Below are 23,589 nucleotides of genomic sequence, written 5' to 3'. Positions count from 1 at the left end.
AAAAAAATTATGTAAATACATATTTTCAGGAAATCTATTATAAACACATAAATCTTGGAATTTTTTTTTTACTTAAATAATTTTTTTACAAGAACTTTTAAACATTTTAAAACTAAATCACTTATGTCACTCAGAAGTATGTTATCTTTTTAAGAATTCCTGGTTGCTTCGTGTTTCCAAGCGCTGTGTGGTGTATCCATTTTTGTAATAGTATCACCTCAAGTTCTGAGAACTGATAGGCAGCATATCAGTGTTATTATTAGAGAATAAATTAACGTGGACAAGGAGGAGAGATCTTGCAACACATAATTAGGAATGTTTATTGTTGCTGAAGATGATTTCATTCCACGCTTTATTTGTGAAAAACAACAGATAAGAGCTCGGGTATGAACATTATTTAATTTAAACAAATCTCTCGCCTCTCCCTCATGTCTATCAAGTAAGGCAATACGTCTTGTTGTGATTCCCTATTATCGGGCTTCGTCAATCGATATCCTTCAAGATATACTGAAAGATGGTTGTTTAAAAAATGATTTGGCTTTCCTATTAGCAAATCTAAGCTTTCTGTGAGACACCTTAAAAAAACTCGAAACATCCAAAAACCTGTTCTCTGAAACAGAGAGGTGCGTGCCGTGAAAATTAAACTAGACTCGCTACCAGGTTCAGAAGTACAAGTGCTAAGGGACAAATTCCAGAACGTGTTTGGGAAAAACAGTGGATATAAAAAAAATGTGTAAAGTTGCTCAAGTATTGGAGAGTGTCCCTGTAGGTGAAATTGACGGTGTATGTGTTTGTGACATTTCTCTCTTTAAATATGCACGTCTGACGTCCTGTGATGTGGAAAGATCGTTTTCACAGTGTAAGTCGTTGTTCAGAGATAATCGGCATGCATTTGTGATGGAGAATTTGGAGATGACCTTTGTTGTTCACTGCAGTTCTCGGCCAACTACTAGCACTCAGTGGCGTATACTGGTTAAAGGGTTTGGGCTACCGCTGACCCTATTATTACACAAAATATATCTAACAATTACTTTAATTTTAATTACTATGGTAAAACTAATAATACAAAATTATTACATTATGTTATATTATAAACTTTTTCTTTTGTAATTTCCTTGGGCTACCGCCGGTAGCCCCGGTAGCCCGCAAAATACGCCCCTGCTAGCACTCAAGTGTGGTGGGTGAGTACCTAGTAACATTTTTTTTTTTTCCAAACTGAGTAAAGTATTCTTGTCACATTTAAAAAAATATATATATTTTTTTATTTTTAGCAAATATTTTCGTACGTTTTAGCACATAAAAAATAAATATATTTAAATTTTTAGCACATAAAAATCCGCTCCCTAGTCATAGCTTGTAACACACTAGACACGGACTCTTGTGCTGTCCCTTTAATACGAAGGTAATAATTAAACAGTCTTAAAATCCAATCAGTTTAGGAAACTGAGACACAATTCATTTTGGTGGCGTTCACTATCAAACAAATGACATAAACCGAGCATTGTGGTGTAGTGGTTACCACGCCCATCTTTTATTCGGAAGGTTCGGGTTTCGAGCCCAAGAACTGACCATCCTGAATTTAGTTTTTCATGGTTATCCCAAGTCTTTCCAGCGGAATGCCAGCATAATATCAATTACAAATGGGCCATGACCTGCTTCTTTGTCAATCTTACAACCTTTCATTATCACATAATTTCATATGTCAGTTACCATCTCTGCTAGAAACCAACCATCTGTCTGAGAAGCATAGGTGCTAGGTTTTTTGTTTTTCATGGAGGGAGGGGAGTAAGATCTTCAATTTTTCCACATATCGTCGTCGTCATCGTCATCGTCATCGTCGTCATCATCATCATCATCATCATCATATGGCTACCAGGCCACTGTGGAGTGCAAGGTAACGAGATAGCAGATGAAATAGCAAAAACTGCATCAAATCTTTTGCCAAAATCACAACCTATAGATTCCCTTAACAGAATAATAAATAATATTCATAACATGATAAATAAGCAATGGACAGAAGATTGGTTAAGTGGACAAACAGGAAGAGCACTATGGAAAATTTTGAAACAACCCAACAATATTAAAATCTACTGTGATATTCCCAGACAGGTACAAACTTTTGCTGCGTAGGCTAGAATTGGACACCTTGTTACGGAAGCTTATCTGCAGTGCTTTAAATTGTCAGAATTATCACTATGTAAAAATGTTTAACAGAAGAAGAAGAAGCATTAGAACACATCTTACTTCAATGTAATAACACCAACAATAAACTGCAGGAAATAATGAAAAATCACCCGTTACATGTAATTCTCACCAATCCACAGTTCTGGCAGTAGCGGCCGGTGATCGAAATCCTCGGTGAGGCCAGATGCAACTAGTTTAAGTGCCTCCGATAGGAAATGTTTGTTTATGATATTATTATTGTTATTATATTATTAATATCGTTATTACTGTATTATTATTATTATTATTATTATTATTATTATTATTATTATTACTATGAATGAAAAATAATAATTTCACTCACGAAATAAGCTGTTATGCTCTGAGTTTCTGTGATTGTTTCAGTGTGATGAAGCAACCCATATGTGTTGAAATTCCCCTTTCTTTCTTTTCTTTTTATTTTTTTCCTTTGACAGCAACAAACAAGGTCAAGAGAAGTTTATTTTGCACCACATTACCACTTAACCATTTATGTGGCCCATACCAGGATGCAATAGAAACCCGCGTTTTAAGATTATCTGTCAGAAAAATTGTCAGCGATGTCGTAGGTATCTCGGTAGTCTCTCTCTCTTTATTTAAAACTTCCTTTATTTCAGTATTATTTCTTCTCGAAAAAGGATACTCTAACAATGAATTAACTGCACCAGCATTATTTCTCTCATTTGTTTCTGTTTATATTTTCCCGAAATATATAACAATGGCCCAGATTCACTACTGTACTACAAAATACAATAGTAGAACACCCTCGCTTATGTCATAAACTAAGACATAAGGGGAGAGAATAGAGTGGGTCTCTGCCTACCAAAGAGCTGAAATTTTGTTATTTATGGCCTGTTTAGGAAGACAAGTCACCACAGCTATTCCCACCCCACTCTACCCTTGAGGCCGGCCCATGGATGGGAGAAGTGAAACCTGACCAGGCCAGACGAATTGTGCCTCAGCTACAACGTTTTAAGCGCAAACTCAAAGCCCGCGAAAGGACATGAAATGCATAATGCCAGACCCGGCACAAGCGATTCTGGCCTCAGGAACAAATTTTACTGCAAAACAGGTCTATATACATCACAAGCCAGACCCGGCATGAGCAATCCTGGCCTCAGGGACAAATTTTACTGCAAAACAGGTCTATATACATCACAAAGTTTTCAAATGCTTCTACAGCGATATATGCTTCATTCAAATAACTAATACATTATATAGAAACACAAAATTTGATTTCAGTTAAGCCAAGTGACTGAGGCCCGGCCTCACTTGCCTCAGTCAATCAGCCGCCACTGAGTTCTGGAAAATTACATATTTGATTTACAGTGGACAGTGTGTAATCAGCTTACAGCTGGACACACATATTAGGAAGCAAGTATAACCAAGTAAATAGGTATATTACTACAGATACCGCACAATCCTTTTTATAATGTGCTTCAACATTCAAACTTGAGCTCATTTTATTGGTAATTACTTCATGAATGAACCACAAATTTACACATTTCTGGAGTAACCCACAATAATTTCCGAATTATTGAAACACTCTACTGGAAAATAAGAGAGAAGATGGTGAATAATAATTAACTAATTGTCATTAGCTAACAACAACACATATTTTCCGAATTTCAATTTTCTTTTAGGAAGTAAAAAATAATGTTATAATATTTATACCAGTACCTGTTATCTCGATTAACTTTCTGCCTAACATGAGATTTAGTTCCCATAGACATCATTTCATACAGTTTATTACGATATTCATCAACTGACAGTTGAACATCATCACGGAGAGGAGGTAATACAGCATGGCCCAAAACTGGTTCATTTGCTTCACAACGAAACCTGCAAAGACAATCAAACTTCATAATGTACATTCCTATTCCACTATATTCTGGCTTAGTTGCCTCAAAAGTGGTGCCTTGTTGGTATCACTTGTGAGGTTAGACCTGTCTTCGGACAGTTGACTAAACAACAACAATATTGTACATTATATGGAAATAGTGTATCCAATGCCTACTCACTTCACTTTACGTGATTTGGATTTATATGGAAATAAAGCCTTCTACAAAAGATCTTTAATTATAAACACAGTTTGAACTTTCAAATTTTCAAAGGTTAAAAATTTGAATTCCAATTTCCCAAAAACCTGCAAATTTAACATTTTGAAATAAATACATGATTGTAATGGAAGTCCACTTGTGTCTAAAATACACTTGAAAGTTTCAAGATGAAACTCAACAAATCTTTAAAGTTATTATTTATTTCGTTCCAACCCGAAACTTGCAACATATTGTGACTTTTATACAAAACAAATATGTAACTTTTATTGTTACGACAATAATAATCACTTTCTACAATTTAAGTCTACTCCCGTCAACAATGGGATTTTCACTCCACACAGCAACACAGTATTCGTTACTGCACTCCACAGACGACAATGACAATTTATTTGGATTATTGAGAACAACAATGAACTGTTAATTTTAACTAATGTTCACAAAGCACTATTTACAAATCAGAACTGTCAGTTCTCAGTTCACAGTTCGTTTGCCTTGGCTAGTTCTTCTAGCTCAGTCACTCGAGTTCACAGTATCTCGAACCCCAGACCTTCAGAGACAATCCACTGAACTTCGAACTCAGGTCCGCCAACTGCGGTCCACTGCACTCAAACTCAGGACTTCCGGTTCCACAGTTACGGACACAACTCAAGTCGAACTCCGGTCTTGAAGCTGGCTTCACTGCTACACAAGACTGGCTGGCTTGCTGTCCACCGAGTATAACAAAACTACTACTCAAGTTCACTTGCGTGTTGTATTTATAACTAAACCATAGTTACGAGAAATTTCTACGATGCTAGAGATTTCCACGGATGTCCAGAGATGGCATTCTCGAATAATCTGGATATCTCCCCTCTCTGCCACGGTCGCTCTCTCTCCTCTCCTCCCTCCTCTCTACGCCACAGGAAGCAGACGCGCGCGCAACCCGCGCCGAACCATGGCCGACCATGCAATCCCTCCACCGGTCACGAGATCGGATCCCAGCTCTGTCACATTATGTTCATGGTATGTATGTACAGAGCTAGGTATTACATGGATATTTAATTAAATTTTAATTTTGTAGGTTTTTTTTTTTAAAAGGTTAATTCAAAGAACACACTGTATTATTAATGGATGCTTTTACCACGACATGATATTTTTAAGTACTGGTCATCATAATAAAGCTTATTCCAAAAGCTTTAAAAGAGCCTAGCTACATTTTAGTCATGGAATCATGAATTAGATGTTCTTCAAACTGTTAGATAATATCCTGTGTAATTTCTATAAAATAAACAAAGATGAAATATCAGTCTATATCACAGACACACTTATTGCTAAAACCCCAGCTGTGAACGAAATTCCTTCATGGAAATGGGTGATTCCAGAACATAGCATACAAATTCCAGGAAATCATTCCAAAAATGATCCTCCATACATTCTTAAATTACATCCCATGGAACTACTCTGCAACACATATAAGAATCACCTTCAAACTTATACATATGGATCTCTAAATTCTAATAATGGGATATCAGGAGCAGGGTATTATATTACAAAATATCAAGAAAGTTACTTCATACCATGTTCATCCTCTTCCAGTCTTGATACTGAATTGCTAGCTATTGACGCTGCTCTTCAGTGTGTTACTCAAATTTCTGAAAAATCTATTTACATACTTACCGACTCCATGGGGGCTATATTTAATATAAATTAAATATGTACCAAGTCCCGTGCCGTGGCGTCGTGGTCTAAGGCATCCTACTTAGGACTTGCATTAAGCAATGAGCGCTTCATGGGGGAAGAAATTTTCTCATGGAATTTCAGCCAGTGTATGGGACTGGTGTCCACCCAGCATCGTGAAGGACTTGGGGAGCTACGATAGGTAGCGAAATCTAGTTAAACAAACCAGCTATAACGGCTGGGAGGCTCATCGTGCTAACCACACGATATCTCCATTCTGGTTGGATGATCGTCCACTCTGCTTTGGCATGTGGCCGTGAGGCCAGCAGCCGGCTGGTCGGTCTTGGCCCTTCATGGGCTGTAGCCCCACGGATTATTATTATTATAAATATGTACCAAACCTATAATATTAATTGTTACCTTAACAGATATATTCTGTAGGACCAAAAAATAACAATCTTTAGTAAATTCTTCTAACAACAGTGCATATTTCTGTACGGATCACTGTGCACATTACTGTGGAATCCCGGCCACCAAGTCACTCAACTGAGTGCGCTCCTTGTATAATGGCAGTTGACTTAATAAAATGTCAACATGCATGCCCAACTTGGAGTCAGGCCACAAAGGGAAAAACACTGGAGGAGGGAAGTTCGATCCGATGCTGTGGATTGGGCTTCGGTGTAGCTCAATGGTGAGAGCACTTGGTACATAGAACCAAGGACCCAGGTTCGATCCCCGGCGCCAGAACGAATTTTTCTCCTCTAATATTAATTGCTATCTTGAAATATTTATTTCATTAAAAAGAAAGAGCTCTAGAATCAATGCTGCTGACGGATAAAGAATTACTCCTAAGCAAGCTATTAAAATATCCTTGCATGATTTCATACATCTTGATTACATTAACTTGCGTGCAAAATTTCGTAACCGTAGTCCCAGTAGTTTTGGAGAAAAATGTTTCTAAACATGGAAAATTTAATGTTTCGGTAAAATGACTTTAAAACAACTTCGTTCGTAAATGATTGGTCATTTTTTGTCCACGTTAAAATCAAATTGTGAAGGTATCTCGACGGACCAATATGAGAGTCTAAGTGTGCGTGGATTTTTCTATAATCCATACCAAGAGAAGAGAGAAGCAAAATGAACAACGTGTACCTTTGCACATATGAGTGCTCAAGTGCCTGGTCAGCAGTGAGTCTCTTATGTGGGTTGAAGACCAGCAGTTTGGAGACGAGATCAACACCATCCAATGGTGCATTACACAGCATTTCTTCTAGGGTACGTTGAGGGACTATGGGTGTCTTCTGAAACAGCTGGCTGCCATAGCTGGAACAAACACTGGCCAAGTCTGCAACAGAAACAGATCAGTTTGTTTCCAGTTGCAAGGAAGTCACTGATTCTTGTCGATTGTCTTGGCTTAAGTGATAAACATTTTCAATTTCCACACCTTGTAATCGACTAGTTTCCATTCTCTTCTATCAATTGTAATTGTGGTGACCAGTGCAATAGCGAGTCTTGACGCAGAATTTTGCTTCCCCATGACTCTCCTATATATTCTCTTAACTGTAAAATGTTGCCTCCAACTAAGGATGGAGTTTAGTGTAATTCTTAGGTACTGGTACTTAACCGAATAGCTATAATTTATTTTCTTTTCCCAAATCTGTAATGGTTTTATGGGTTCCAGTTTGTATTTCCTAGTTAAGACCATTATACAATAGCGTGCAAATTAATCCGAACACAACATATTTTTACATTTTCTGTCATTGTTGGCCTCACAGCTGCTCATACCGCTTTAATTGACATCTGTAGTACGTGTAATTCCATTGTTGAAGGTCTGTCATTATTATTTTTTTTATAATATGTGACATTTTGCCTGTCGTTTTGTATTTATAAGCATTTCAGTTGTGTTGAAGACTTAATACTGCAATCCTGTGTACATTCTGTCGTCTTCACAAATGGATACAACTCCACGAAAACGGTCTAAAATTATAACATTAGCAGAGCATTCTTCTATGACACAGAGGCAAATTGCTGCAGAATGTCACATCGGTTTGGCTACTGTTAATTCGATCATAAAACGATACAGGGAGACTGAATCCATCACACCCCAGAAAAAAGGAAACTGTGGCCGGAAAAGGAAGACTTCATCTGCAGATGATCGTTTAATTGTCAGGAAAAGTAAATTAAATCCTAGACTAACTGCTGTCGACTTAACCCGCGAGTTAATGGCTACCACTGGGGTGAATATTCATGTCACAACAGTGCGGCGTAGGCTTTTGGAAGCTGGACAAAGGGCTTGTAAGCCTATTAAGAAGCAACTGCTAACCCCTGTTATGTGCAAAAAACGCTTAATGTGGGCAAAATTACATCAACACTGGACAGTGAATGACCGGAAGAATGTACTTTTTTCTGATGAGTCTCATTTTGAGATCCACGGCCACCGTGTTTCTTACGTATGGAAAGGATCCGAAAAAGTAACAGCAGCTCATCTCCAACAAGCACCCAAATACTCCCCTAAAGTAATGTTTTGGGGTTGTTTTACACATGAAGGGCCTGGAGCATTAATACCTATCAAGGGAATGATGAATTCTGACAAATATATTCACTTATTGGAAACCAGAATCGTACTCCAGGTGCAAAAATCATTTCCGGATGGCAGAGGTGTGTTCCAACAAGACCTGGCACCATGCCATACGTCTCGAAAAACTACAGAATTCTTCAACAAGAAGAATATTCAGGTACTCCCCTGGCCAGGTAACTCACCCGACATCAACCCCACTGAGAACTTGTGGTCAATTTGCAAAAGAAGAATGCAAAAAATGGATTGTTCTACAAAGGAGAAGATGATTTCTGCCCTCATTGGTGTATGGTTTCGCGATGAAGAAATGAAGAATATTTGTGGGAAAATAGTGGAATCCATGCCAAATCGTCTCAGAGCTGTTATTAGGAACAAGGGAGGCCACATAGATTACTGAGGTATGTCTTAGATCCTTTTTTTATCCCGTTTGAGTGTTTTTGCATAAGTAATTACGTTGTTCGGATTAATTTGCATGCTACTGTATTACTCACTGATCATCAGACGTTAGGTCTAGCACCAACTTTACCAGGGTGATCTAGTGGCCTACAGCACTGGATTTATAATCATGTAGACCCAGCTTCGATCTCCAGTGTACCCCCAATCTATAACTTGTGGCTCCAGTTCCCCTGTGGCATCCCAACAAAATCTCCATCATCAGCTCATTGCGGTGTAGTGCAGACCAGCCTCCTATGGCGTACCCTGGGCAACGACTTCGTTGATAAATTGGTCTACACAACTGTCTTCATATGGATAAATGACGAACAGTCAAATACAGTGGCGGCCGGTGAGGCATTGTAGTGGTGGTGCCAAAAATGAAAAAAGGTTGCACGCAAATCACCCTAGTGAAAGGTGATAATCACAGGTTTACATTATGTTAAATAAAACATTAATTAAACCAGCTATTTTACAGGTGTGCAGTTAATAATGCACCTAGTAACAGTTACATTAACATTTCCGAAACTTATAACGAAATTTACAAATACAGAAAATGCAAAACTTTCTCACTACCATATTGTTAAGTCAAATACAAATAACTTTTATAACTAGTAAAATTACTGGCAAAAATACACGAAATGAATAATGATATAGATAATAAATGAACACGTTTGCACTTTATTTAAACAGGCCGATGAATCCAAGGCAGCAGCCTGAATAACACTTGTTCATGTCCTGCACAGATCTCATGTATTGTTAACAAAAGTATCAATACTAGCAACAGTGTAGCGATATTTAGTTGCCGAAAAATAAAACAAATATTACACAAAATTAACAAATAGTGTTACATAATATGAAAACAAAAATATTTATCTTTCTACAAAAAGCTATGACTGACTATCTCTGCATTCAATATAGTTAAATGGATAATAATTTACATATTCAAATCCAAGTTGTGTGCATTAGTTTTGATTTGGTAACTTTACACCTAGATCATATATGTAACAGATAGGTCATCGCTATGTTAAAATCGTTTGCACTTTGAAAAGAACCAGGATTGCCACCCATCCGCCGTAAACGAACACGAGATGGCAGTACAGTCGCTAATGCAATTCAAATGGGAATTATGACGTGACTCCTTATATAACAACTAGATGTCAGCATAGTAAACCTGACAAAAGTTGTTAATGTCAAAGCCTATAAGGCCGACCTAGCTGGGGTATATATGATCTAAGCTTTACTTAAGATTTGGCACAGAACTTTAACTTGTGTTTTCCTGAAAGCCTGCGCTTGATGGTTCCCTGCCTAACGTCTTCAACAACCCTGCAATCTAGCGAAATTTCTGCATTACTGCACTCTAGCGGGTGGAATGTTAACTACTGAGTCAAAATGAATTTGGCTCAGAGTCTGCCATAAGAAACGCATATAAACTATAATCAGTAGCCTTTTGTACAGTGTTACATGGTCGCAGACAGTGTCACACCAAACTGGCTCCAACGTTTGGAAAAATGCTGCAAGAGTGCGTCCCGATCTGTGTGCACGCTCGTTCAGATGAAATACGAATAAAATGTGTAGAAATAAATAATTACAACTCCTTTTTAGAATATTATTTTTTGTTTCTTTCATTGGTGGTGCCATGGCACACTGGCACTACTCAATAAGCTGCCCCTGGTTAAATACCTGCTATTAGTTTAAAAAAAAACGCCATCTTTGCATAAGCCTCATAACTCTTACCATAAGATACCAGATTATTTTAAGGATATAGGCACTTCTTCAGCAAAGTCATAGATGAGAAAGCCTTCACTTTCTAATTGCTCTGAAAAGTCATTCACCATGAGAATAGGAGAAAAGACAGTTTCTATGTGACTTGCCCTCAGATGTTCATGATGGATTATCAAGTTCCTGTGTGTCCTCTACACCCAGTCACTTCAAAAACTCTATGTATAATCAAAGCAAGTGGAAAGTAAAATAATTAAGAAAATATACTGGTTATTACCTTCTTCTGAAGGCGATGGTATGGTAGCCATAATGAGCTCAATTTGATTTATAGTGGAGGTGCCTTGAAAGAGAGGCTTCCCCAAAAACATTTCAGCCAGAATACAACCCAAACTCCACATATCAATTCCCTGAGTGTACCTGCAATATAGATACAAAAAATATAATATAAGTGAACAAACATTATACAAGGAGAATGAGCATAACGTCTCTAATACAGTTCAAAACAGAGCGAGCCTTAAAGTATGTATATATTTATACGGCACATGCATGACGATCAGACCATTATTTCTTAAAGTGTGGTTTGCAGACAATTGCTTATCCTGGGCAACATATCAGATAGTCTGTGAATTAAGTGATGTTATTAAATTACTTAATTAAAGTGCCAATGGAAGCTTATGGATGCGAAAGTTGGACTCTGAATATAATTGGTAAAAGGAAAATAGAATCTGATGAAATGAGGCTCTTGAGACTGATAGCTGGATTTATTCTATTGGCTCAAAAGACAAGTATAGACATTTGCAAGGAACTAAATATACCGTATAGCCTACTTATAGTTTAAACACAAAAACTGTACAACAAAAAATAAACCAGTATCACTGTATCCACAAAGAACACCTAACGAAAATATTATTAAACTATAGACTGGAGGATACAGAAATATAGACAGACGGAAAATAAGATGGCAAGACACGTTCACATAAGAACAGAATTGGCGCTGGACCTAATCCCTGAGGAAGAAGAAGACTATAAGTAAATAAAATGTTTCTCTGTGCTTATTTCGGCTGAAATCCATATGAGATTATCTTAAATTACAGATAGTGTTGATGTGCACTTGACCAAAAGGTCATTTTATTGTTGAACATTTTTAATTTTGCATAATCGAAATAGTCCTATAAATGTGACTGAAAAGAATTAAATTTTGTTACATTGTTTGCAAAGCAATCAAAAGTTCGTGTGATGGTCCACAACAGGTCAAAGTTTGAGAAACACTATACTAGACAACTTTGTCATGTACAAATTCTTATTTTGCAGTTATTTTTTCCTGACATACTGGTAATATTCAAAGCAATCCATTCCAGTTTCTATTTTTTATTTCTTATACATATTCTATATCTAGTAGCAATTTATTTTTCTGTTTTGTATTATACAGAGTGATTCACGAAGGTGGGTCATAACTTGGGAGTATGACTTTTGAAGCAGTTTTGAATAAAAGAATTTATATGAATATGGAGCCATTTTCAACTATAGTTATAGAACTAGGCTTATCTTAATTTACAAAAATAGCTACACTTTCAAAGTTCTAACACATGTTTAGAGACTAATTGTCAGAAATGTACATTCTATGTTCACACCTACATACGTACATAGTTTTATTGTAGCCGAAGATGATGCTTAAGTAGATTTTCAAATGTACTGCTCTCTCCATAAATACATTTTTGCGCTCGTTTGAGAATCGCACATCGATAGTGTCACCAATATTGACATTAATTTGGCCTTGACTCTGACAGTTTGACATTCAGTGTGTGGGCATACCTCCCATTATCTTAATTTTAACAATATGTTCTCCACATAATTATGATTTATGAGAATGAAACAAAAAATCGTAAAGTAATGCAGAGTTCATATTGATGAATTTATTTTTAGCAAATAAATGATCATAAATCATTTGAAATTGAACCAATGAACATATGAACTTTTTTGCTCAAAACGGTTTAAAGAACCATATGCTAAAGTTATTACTTCTCTGCGTGAATCATCCTGCATATTGACGCTGTTCTCTGCTTTTGGTCAATTTCTCTTCTTCTTCTTCCTCTTCCTCCTCCTCTTCTTCTCCTTCTCCTCCTCCTCCTCCTTCTCCTTCTTCTCCTCCTCCTTCTTCTTCTTCTTCTCCTCCTCCTTCTTCTTCTCCTCCTTATTCTTCTCCTTCTTCTTCTCCTCCTCCTCCTCCTCCTCCTTCTTCTCCTTCTTCTTCTCCTTCTCCTTCCTCTTCCTCCTCCTTCTTCTTCTTCTTCCTCCTTCTTCCTCCTCCTCCTCCTCCTCCTTCTTCTTCTTCTTCTTCTTTTTTTTCCCCCCATTGAATCTGTCACTTAGTTAACAATAATTCCTATGTGCAACATAATCCATTGAAAGTTATTTTTCTTTACAGTTTCTAAAGTTTTTATAATTTTCTGGGTTCTTTGACATATTCTTATATTTTATTACTGGTACTTTTATTTTACTGCTGCTGTAGATTCAGTTAAAATAGTTGTTTTATTAGAATTATGAGGCCTATTCAACAGATACATATAAATCAGTGCTATATGTATTGCCTTACTTCTTCATCATCGAATATTATGTTGCCTTATCTTAAAATGTATTTACTTCAAGACATCTTAACTCACCATTTTGAGCCAATAAGAATTTCAGGTGCTCTATACCAGCGGGTGGCTACGTAATCTGTCAATGCTGGATCTGCCATCTGCTCTCCTGACCCATCACATGTTGTTCCCAGTTGTGACATGGAGCGAGCCAAGCCAAAGTCTGCTATTTTACAGATGCAGTTTGAGTCGAGGAGAATATTGGATGGCTGAAAGTAAAGCAAAGTTACAGGTGCTTGAACAGACAGTTTCCATCCTCCTATAGACCTACTGACCTCTAAGAATGTGTTCACAAGTTTACAATTGATCATTCACAGTCAAGATTATTTAGTGCTAGATTTTGGTGCAAGAGAGAAGGCAGATGAGGTGTTATGCGCCATAACAGAGAAAACCACGTAGAGTCACCAGCATAGTCTCAAGCTAACAAGCGTGATTGTGATCCGAGGTTGCACTTGAGCACTTGAGCATGGGTTCAAATCCCAGTTGGCATAGATTAGGCTTTTTCGAGGTTTTTTACATCTGTAAAGTAAATTCAAGTGTTTGACGACTCATTTCACCAAACACCCATTTTGCTAATACCAATTCTACTGATACTAGTTAACTGCATAGTTGATGCAATGTCGTTAAATAACAGTTAAAAATCACGTGGTGCTACTTCAAGCAATGAGCTTCAGTCTGTTTGAAGAGCTTGTCCTGTTCAGAGCAGTATTTTCTCTGTTCTTATTTATTATATTCTGAATCACTAAACTACATAGTTTACAGTAATTTTGTAATGTGGATAATCAGAATTCTAAACCTGCTGCTCTACACAAATAAGTCCGGGATAATGTTTAAAGTTTACCAGTATTTCTGAAGCGAAGCAGAGCATAATCGTCAGTATGGCATCATCTCCGGCTATATCTCTGTCTAGTTCTGTTCAGAACCTCAGAACCAACATCCTTAATTTCTTTACCTAATTCTAGTAATATTAAACTGCACACTACATGAGTAAAGAACTTACCTTCTGGTCACGATGGATAACATTTCCGGAGTGAATATATTTAGTAGCTTTGAGTAGCTGGTACATAATGAATTGCTTGTGGACATCCTTCAAGATTGCGCCTCGCCTGATGACATTATGCAAATCAGTGTCTACAAACAAATACAAAAAAAAAGTCAACATTCAATCGTAAATATTGTGTGTGGGTGTGTGTCTGTGAGCTTGCATGTGTTTACTTCAATATTATACTGCTTGTGTACAGGTTCAAATTTCATTATTTGCTTTGAAAACATTTTTGTGTGAATATTAGAACAATGGAGCTTATTTCCAAAAGATACCAAATCCATAATTTTCTAAAAATGAGTTATATGTGGCAGGAAATATCTTCTAGGTTTCGGAATCTGAAGACTAAAGAATTTTTGTCAAAAAGTAGCTAATCTCATGTATAGATGTCGTCAAAGTTTACGTTTTACAGCAAAACATACCATATCTTATTCATCTTTTATAGCATAAAGTACCAACTTCTCTTCCAATGATGTGGCTGTGTGCTGTTACCCAGCAGTGATAGATTTGGAAATGAATTACTGCCGGTATGCACAGACTTGTCTTGTGATACTATTTCTAGGATTTCTTAAATAAGACATTGCTCCTGTACACGAACGTACTATATAAGACATAATGCACTACTGCAGGAATGTCTAAGAGAAGGTACAGAGTATGACGACACTATTGGTTAGCGTAATTGATTATGTCAAATTTTAATTTTTACTGCTGGTATGCTTTCTGTCGTCTCATTTTACTTCTGGTATGCCAGACCGGCTCATACCGGCCCAATTCGTCCACTGACTGTTATGTCATGAATGCAACCAGGCAATGTAGAGACTGAATATAGTCATATTCTTTTTTCAGTAATGGCTGCCTTGTGCATGGTGTATTATTCTGTGTAACATTTTTTGTGCTTCTTGTTGATCTGTTTATGGTGAACTCTTAAAAATGGATTCTGATATATGCAATGAATATATTGATGTGCCTGAATGTACTTGCAAACCAAGGAAGCGTAAAATATCTGTGAATTCATTTGAAACAAAGTGTATTGACAGAGGAAAAGCATGAAGTTGTTGCAAATGCAAAACCTCAAATCTCATGCAAACATAATGATACCAGTAACTTTTGTAAAGCATTATCCATATCATTTAGTGATATGGTATGTGAAAACAAGCAATAATGGGCCAATACACATGCTGTGAGCCAAAAAAAAATTTTAATGGATACATAGACGTAAAATCTCCAAAAGGATAGTCCGAGGGCTAGAAGCTTTAAAATTAGTGAAGCCAAACGACTGACTATTCACCTTACAACAGCACTAGTAGATCTACATTCTGCATATGCAGTGACACCAATATGTACACACAAAATTCTCAGAAATGGGATAAGATATGATGGTATTTTGGCTCAACTGTAATAAATACCAAATTGTAGCCATGTACAACAGGGTAAGAAAAATTACTTGATAGCCCTAATTTCTCCTATAAGATATGATTTCTTTTAGTTACTTATTAATGATGCAATATCAACTACAGGGTTATTTAGCGTCAATGAGGTTGTTGATATCGAGATGGTATTTGGCGAGATGAGGCCGAGGATTCACTATAGATTACTGTACCTAATATTCGTCTTAAACTTGGGAAAAACCTCGGAAAATACCCATCCTGATAATCAGTTCAAGTAGGAATTGAACCCATGCCCGAGCGCAACTCCAGATCGGCAGGCAAACACCTCAGTCGACTGAGCTATGCCAGTGGCTTATGGGGTATGAATTGAACCAAATTTCATTTTACAAATGTGTAGTGGACATAATTAACATTAATGAAAATTCATTTGATAGTGGTAATAATGATGTTCACTATAATGTGTGATAAGTGTTTGCTTTTGTTGCCACTAAGGCAAGATGTTAATTTTTTTAAATGTTCTCATATATGAAATAAAATTGTAATAAATACTACATATCACAAAATATATTATTAGTTATTTATTCTCTTATCAAGTTATGTAGTCATTAAGTGCACTGTACATACCGTAAACCTTTTGCAATTTTATGTCAAAACGTACCAAATCCAAACTTAAATTGCCAATAAGTCAGGAATAAAATTTGGAATAGCTTAAAATTTGCCATAAAAAACTTCAAAGAGGTCCAGATAAACCCTAAATCAAATACTGATTTATTACAATAACTATTGCAGCTTCAGTAAGTTTTTTGTTCTCCTCTAAAATTTGTCCAGTCGAATTTGGCAGGATGCGAATTAACGGGGATGGGGAGGAGATTTCCCCCCTGTTGGAAAGTTATCCCCCTCTCATAAATTCATATTAACATCCCTGCCAGGAATAACTTCTATCCCTTCCTCACAAAACATGATTTTATTGTTTTAATACGAGTATACTTTATAAAGTATAAAGTAAGCAAAGAAAATAATAGGCTACTGATGTATTATGATCATTGGCAAGCTGACAACAATCAATAACTTAAGAATTACACATCTTATCTCTTAAACCTGCTCATGGATATAATTATTATTATTATGGTACGATCAAGATGCAAGACAAGCAACTTAGTGCGACCAAATGTTGAGCCGTATCGAATGAGGATAATAATAATTTCATGTGTGGTATTCTCTATCTAGGATTCTATCCCCCCCTCTCATCAAAAATCTTAATTCGCACTCTGGGTACCATTATCTTTTGGATAACAAACTCCACAATTAAAAAGTTATGATTCGCCTAACATGAGTTTTTCCACCCTGCTCAGTGTGCCTAAGCATAAATATGCCCCTGTTACATTAAACTATGCAATTAAATAAGAAACATACCCATATATTCAAAAACAAGGTAAATATCCTTATTATTCATGGCTCTATGAATACTTCGAAGCTTGATAATGTTGGGGTGATTTCCAAATTCTTGCAGGAACATAATTTCTCTAAATGTCCGTTGAGCATCAGTTTGATTTCGGAATGCATCGTATATTTTCTTCACTGCTACAATCTCACTGTTTCGTCTATCAATTGCCTTCCATACTATTCCATACGCCTGCAAGAGACATCAATTACATGAGTCTTCATAATACTTTAATTACAAAGATGAAAAGTTTTGCAATTCAACTTACACAGATACAAAACAATTTAAATTAATAATCATGGAAATTAACAACACAAACCAGATATAACAATATGATAAATAATTAATTATATGCATGCAGAATGTACAAATAATATAACAGAATGACATATGCTTGTATTAATATCAGTAGGCTATGTTAAGCTGACTTGTCCTATATTGATGTATATCAAAATCAATAGGATCAATTAAAAAAACTGAACAGGAGATAATATCAAAATATGAGAGAACAAACTACAGTGACAGTCCACAGCTGTGGAGTAATGGTCAGCACGTCTGGCTATGAAACGAGTGGGCCCGGGTTCAAATCCTGATTGGGACTTGGTTGGGATTTTTTCCAGGATTTTCTCTCAACCAACTGAAGTAGAATTGCTGAGTAATTTTCAGCGTTGGACCTCGGACTCATTTCGTCCATCATTAATTCACTTATCATCAACATCCATGCAATAGCCCAGGTTAAGTTCATGGTGCAGTGTGCTGTACTTGTACAAGAGCACGGCCATTCGGCTACCCTATCATTCACAAGAATAGGAGTGGTAAGCACAATAAGCCTCAGGCTGCTGTGTAAGCCTTCGAGTCCTTCCTCTGTACAAGAGGAAAAAAAAATTACAATGACGCTACGGGTCCCTGGTTTTCGAGTTAGCCCTATGTTTAACTCAATGTCCCTGGTCAAAAAACATTCCTGGAAATATACTTGGACAGGAGCATTGACGAAAAAAATAAATATAGTGATTTTAAAATATTATAGGCCTATTACAGGAAATTCGCCATTAACATCGTAAGCTTAAATATAAATTACAAAAACATTATAATTCGGCTGTATATTACCGTATTGATTGTTACTAAAATATCTATAATTTTTTGTTTTTGCCAGAACTTCTACAAAGAGATAAAACTGAAAATACTATTCGGCTATGTTTTTCATTAATGTTTATTAACTAAATATTCTATAGTTCAACTTGACTTTTGTTTAAAGGAGGTATAGTGCATATATTTTGTCTTCCCTCACCCGCATGCGTCTTTCATTCATTGATTTTTTTTTTATGTAAGAGAAAGTATAATTTTTTAATTTTTAGTCCAAGGAAAATAGGTACCCATCTTTATTACCTAGCTGATTCTTTTTATTTTTCTTTCCATAGTTCATAGTTACTTTAGAGCAGAAATGATATATGAACACCTCGGATTCTGCACTTTGACCCAATAATCTGCTACTTCACATTATTTGAACATGTAAATTACTACCTGTACAAGCTTTCGTTTTATTAGATAAGCTTATGTGTTAGTATTATTTTTTCCATATCCTGTTTCCAGTTACTTTAGAGAAAAAAATGACATATATACTACAAAAAAACTTTGCTTTTTAAGCAATTTTTCATCCAAAAACACTATGCACTGTGTCGTATAGAATCCCTCATTTTCTTTAGCCTATAAAAATGTCCACTACCTAATCACCATTTAAAATTCTGATCACCCTAGTACTAGCTATAAATACTAGGAGATTGAACTTAGTAATTTAGCCAAGATGCAGAATAATTAATCACAAAACTGTCAAGTTTAAGTATTGGAATATAAAGTCCTCACATCCAAATTATCAATAATTTTCACGAATGAATTTATTCCAATCTTCGTGATGTTTAAGTGGCCATCCACACAAAACACAACCTTTATTACGAAATAATTTGTTTGTATTTATAATACAATTATTCATACTTACGCCTTTTCCTAGTCTTCTTTTAATATCATATCTCCTTGCAATGTGCTCGTCTATTTCTCCAGCACTCATATTGCCTCCTGTAGAATTACTCTTGGTATTGGGCTTCCATTATATGAAAAACTCTAAAATAAGGCTAGCAGTATATCGAAACTGCTTCAAGGGAATTGAAACTTTTCTTTCTTCCATCAACAGGTGATGTTATTAATAAGATCCCATTATAAATAAAATCAAATTATGAGTTTCTTGTATTCTTACAAACACAAGCTGCATCAGGAAAGCGCCACACTCATTTCGTTGTCGTGGTTGTCATGGTAACACATGGAGGATACATGGAGTGGTAGTGGTATACAAAATTGAAGCCTGTATTTTGTGAATTATTTTTCTTCATTTGGACGACAAACTGTTGGCCTTAAAAATCAGTAAGCTGCAGTCTTAAAACCAACCAAAGGGCGTCACTCATGGGGCAACTAAACCAGGAGATAATGGGTAGGGTGCCCAGTTCCTTTCCACCTCCATTGCATACATTACTAGCTATAAAACATATTACAACAATTTCCTGATCAACATGAGATTGAAATAAGATACCGGTATCTATTTAATGAAACTATAACTAAATACTGGTAAAATTTCTTATGTAGCTGGTTTCCAATCGAAATGCGAGGAAGATGATTGCCATTTTTTGTTTAGATTAGTACCAGTACCACAAATTAAGTGAGGTTTGATTCTGCTTAAGATTATGCAAATTATTGACACATTTAATATTAGCATTAATAACCTCAGCGCTAGTTTCACGATTGTTCATAAATAGTAATAAGAACCGTCTTTCAAAAGATGAAGTTTAACATAACCTCACAGTAGGCCTAAATAAACTAGTCCGAATGTTGTCATCATTGATGGACGATGATTCAAATTGTTGTTCTATTAGTTTGCATAATTTATTTGCGTTTATGAAAGCAGTTGTTTAATTTGTAAGCTTGATTCTTGTGTGCTGTATTCTTAATAAGTAGTACAATACTTATAGCATTTATGTTGATAAGTACGATAATCATATAGAACATTAGTCCCGCATGGTCCAGGGCGCATGTAGTCAACAATTTGTGGCACAAATTCAAGAAACAATTTATTTTCATAGCAGTCAAATACATTTTCCTTTACCAAAGAACAAAAATCAACATAATTCTCTGTATTACTTAAAGCAAAACCAGCTAAAGTGCATAGGCACGTTTCCTATCAGTTTTCCGAACCTTCTACTTTCAGAGTCAACCAACGAGTTGGACTTACTCCTCTTGGTTGGAGCCAAAACAATTTCACTAAAGCTGCATCTATAATACATGGTTCTATTTTCCATGCGCGTACGCATGCAATCTGGGAAGAATATTGAAAGAATCAAGTTTAAAACGCGCGTTCTATTAAGATCCATGAAGATTTTGTGTCTAAGCATGGTGCGCCATTTTTAACATCATCTTCACTACGTATATATATTAATTAATATTAAATATCAATATTGCATCCATTACTTGAATGCGTAAACACAGTCGAATACTTAATCTATTAGACTGTGGCGTAAAGTTGAACCACAGTCTAGTATATACAGTCACGAAGGTTGAGTTTAAGAGGGTACTAGGAACAATAGACTGTGCAAGTACTATTTCGCATTGTCTGTAATGAGGCGATAGTAGCGATCCTAGTGGTTAGCAACTATCTATGGATGCATATTCACTACGTATTGAACTTCTTGATTGTATATACCAGACTGGTTGAACCGTGTAATGCACCTTAAAACGATCCTGCGCATGCGCATCACGGACGGTGAGGCTGTTGTTCTTGTGCATACAAGAACTCTGTAAATATAGGATCCATGTTTTATAGAATTGCATCCTACTTCTTTGGCAACTATTTGTGATACTTCACAAATATGGACAATGAAACTGAAAAAAACTGCAAAGAAATGCATGAATATGCTGAAATACTGACAATGGGCTCATAGAAATTCAGGAAGATGCCTCTTAAATGTGAAAAATTGAAAATTATGAATATGATATTTATTACAGATAACATTAAAAGATACTTGAAATGGAAGCTGATGACATTGATTTCATTCCACTTCGGCCTACCTATTATCTCATATGTCTACATCTAATATCCAATAGTTTTCACACAGAATAGATATCAATGCTGAACTAATGCTACATCTTTGGAAAATACACATAGGTACTTCTATTGCCACTGAATCAGTGCCAAGAGGGATGTTACTTGCCCATGTCACTTATAATAATAATAATAATAATAATAATAATAATAATAATAATAATAATAATAATAATAATAATAATTTATTTAATCTGGCAGAGCTAAGGCCAATTGGCCTTCCCTTCCACCTGGCCAGACTTCTGGCACTGTATTAAGCAAAACCTGTTTCCAAGTGTACCCAGTAGTGTGGAGTAGGTACCTACCTAGTAAAAGCATTACACTAATAATGAAAAAAAAATTGTATATATTCATAATACTTTTTTGGTTCCTATGTTATACATTATGGTATTGAGTCATGGGATCTTAGGAAACAAAGTGAAATACAAATTCGAACAGTGAAACACGATTTTTGAGAAATTATACAGTTACGCTATATCAGATAAAATCGCAAAATTAGATAATCTGTAACATCATTTTCACAGGTTGTAGTTCTTTGAAGAACTGTTACGGTCTACCAAAGTTTTCTTTCCATCAATTGTGAGGACGTTCCAGTGACCTTTTTCCTGTTGGATTATAATTCAGGATTACTTTTGGTATTCTGTTTTTGACATTCAATTTACACATTGGAGCCAATTGGTTTGATATTGATAATCTGTAAAAAGAGTCATATATCACATCTAATATGTTTGTTCTTCCAGAACGGATTTCATATACGAATACATCTCTTTTAAATGTTAGTGAAAAAGTGAAATTGAAATCATAAAATACAGGATAAGATGTTTCGCTATTGTTAACAAATTATAGGATCCATGAGGTCAGTTTTTCTTATTCACTCAATTCTATAATTTTATACTAATTTTGTATTTTTAAATTTAAAAGAATACAAGCTACTTTCTCTTAAAAAAAAAAAGTACCATCAAATCGAATTTGGCCTTGTTTTTTTTTTTTTTTTTTTGTACCTAGGAGTCACACGGAACATGTGATATGTGAAGGGCGGCACAATCTAAAAAAATTGAGAACCCCTAGTAGGCTATACAGTACATTGTTGTTACTTACTTACTTATTGGCTTTTAAGGAACCCGGAGGTTCATTGCCGCCCTCACATAAGCCCGCCATTGATCCCTATCCTGAGCAAGATTAATCCAGTCTCTACCATCATATCCCACCTCTCTCAAATCCATTTCAATATTATCTTCCCATCTACGTCTCGGCCTCCCCAAAGGTCTTTTTCCCGCCAGCCTCCCAACTAACACTCTATATGCATTTCTGGATTCGCCCATACATGCTACATGCCCTGCCCATCTCAAGCGTCTGGATTTAATGTTCCTAATTATGTCAGGTGAAGAATACAATACATTGTTGTTATTGTTATTATTATTATATTATTATTATTGCTGTTGTTGAAGTTCGGAAGTTTTAGGATCAAGAACTCAAAATAATCCATTTTGAATCTTGGGTACACTACTTTTAACACTTTAATATATAATTGATTAACTAGTGGACTTACTCGTGTTAATTATGTAAGTCTGTGCGGCTTACATAATTAACACGAGTAAGTCCGATAGTTAATCAATTACTTATATTCAAGTGTTAAAAGTAGTGTACGCAAGATTCAAAATGAATTTGTTTTAATGTGAAAATTGCATCGGATGTGGATCTCCTTCACAAAATCCACACTGTTCTTCTTCAGGGAATGGTTCTATATATAAATATATTCATCGTATTTCGTATAATATTTTCATACAATTTCGATGCTGTGCACAGAAGTGGAATTCCTCTATAGTTTTGAAGTACCGGTATTTTTTTAAACTGTTCTTGTAGATACAGTATCTATTATAAGGGCCGTTTTCCATTCTTCAGGTGTATTTCCTTTACTATTAGAATTTTATTAAATAGTTGCAGTAACCTATTCTTCAGTTTATGGTATTTATATTTAAGTAATAATTCATGTTTATATCAAATCCCTTCATTCTTCCAATTTTTTGCTTTTCTCAGCTCTTCTTGTAATTCAGTTACAATAATTTCATTTACTACCCACGGTGTTTTCGGCATTTTTCGGATACTGGTACCTGTTTATGTTAACTGTATCGTTAGTACTAGTATTAAAAAGGTTTCTGTAGTATTTAATCCACTTTTCTGGAGAAATTGGGTTTAATAATACGATTTTCTCTCTTTCTTCTGATTTTAAGGTCTTAAAATTTTTTTTATTCAAATCTTTGTGATCCTACTCGTATAATATTATCTTCAATCTG

General features: G+C 35.7%; 1 protein-coding gene across 1 annotated transcript in view; it reads right to left on the bottom strand.

The window, feature by feature from the left end:
• Erk7 (Extracellularly regulated kinase 7) overlaps window positions 1-20,303 on the bottom strand; it is a 41,360-nt gene extending 21,057 nt beyond the window's left edge. Inside the window, exons 1-7 of the mRNA XM_069831610.1 lie at window positions 19,148-20,303; window positions 17,127-17,346; window positions 14,284-14,414; window positions 13,308-13,492; window positions 10,925-11,064; window positions 7,071-7,263; window positions 3,883-4,044 (exon numbers count right to left, since the gene is read on the bottom strand). Of these exons, the coding sequence (XP_069687711.1) occupies window positions 3,883-4,044; window positions 7,071-7,263; window positions 10,925-11,064; window positions 13,308-13,492; window positions 14,284-14,414; window positions 17,127-17,346; window positions 19,148-19,216 (1,100 nt within the window). The 5' untranslated portion in view covers window positions 19,217-20,303. The remainder of the gene's footprint in view (window positions 1-3,882; window positions 4,045-7,070; window positions 7,264-10,924; window positions 11,065-13,307; window positions 13,493-14,283; window positions 14,415-17,126; window positions 17,347-19,147) is intronic.
• Window positions 20,304-23,589: the final 3,286 nt, after the last annotated feature.

Source organism: Periplaneta americana, chromosome 7 (genome assembly GCF_040183065.1).
Source record: "Periplaneta americana isolate PAMFEO1 chromosome 7, P.americana_PAMFEO1_priV1, whole genome shotgun sequence".
NCBI classification, from domain to species: Eukaryota; Metazoa; Arthropoda; class Insecta; order Blattodea; family Blattidae; genus Periplaneta; species Periplaneta americana.
This window is presented reverse-complemented; position numbering and strand designations above follow the sequence as displayed.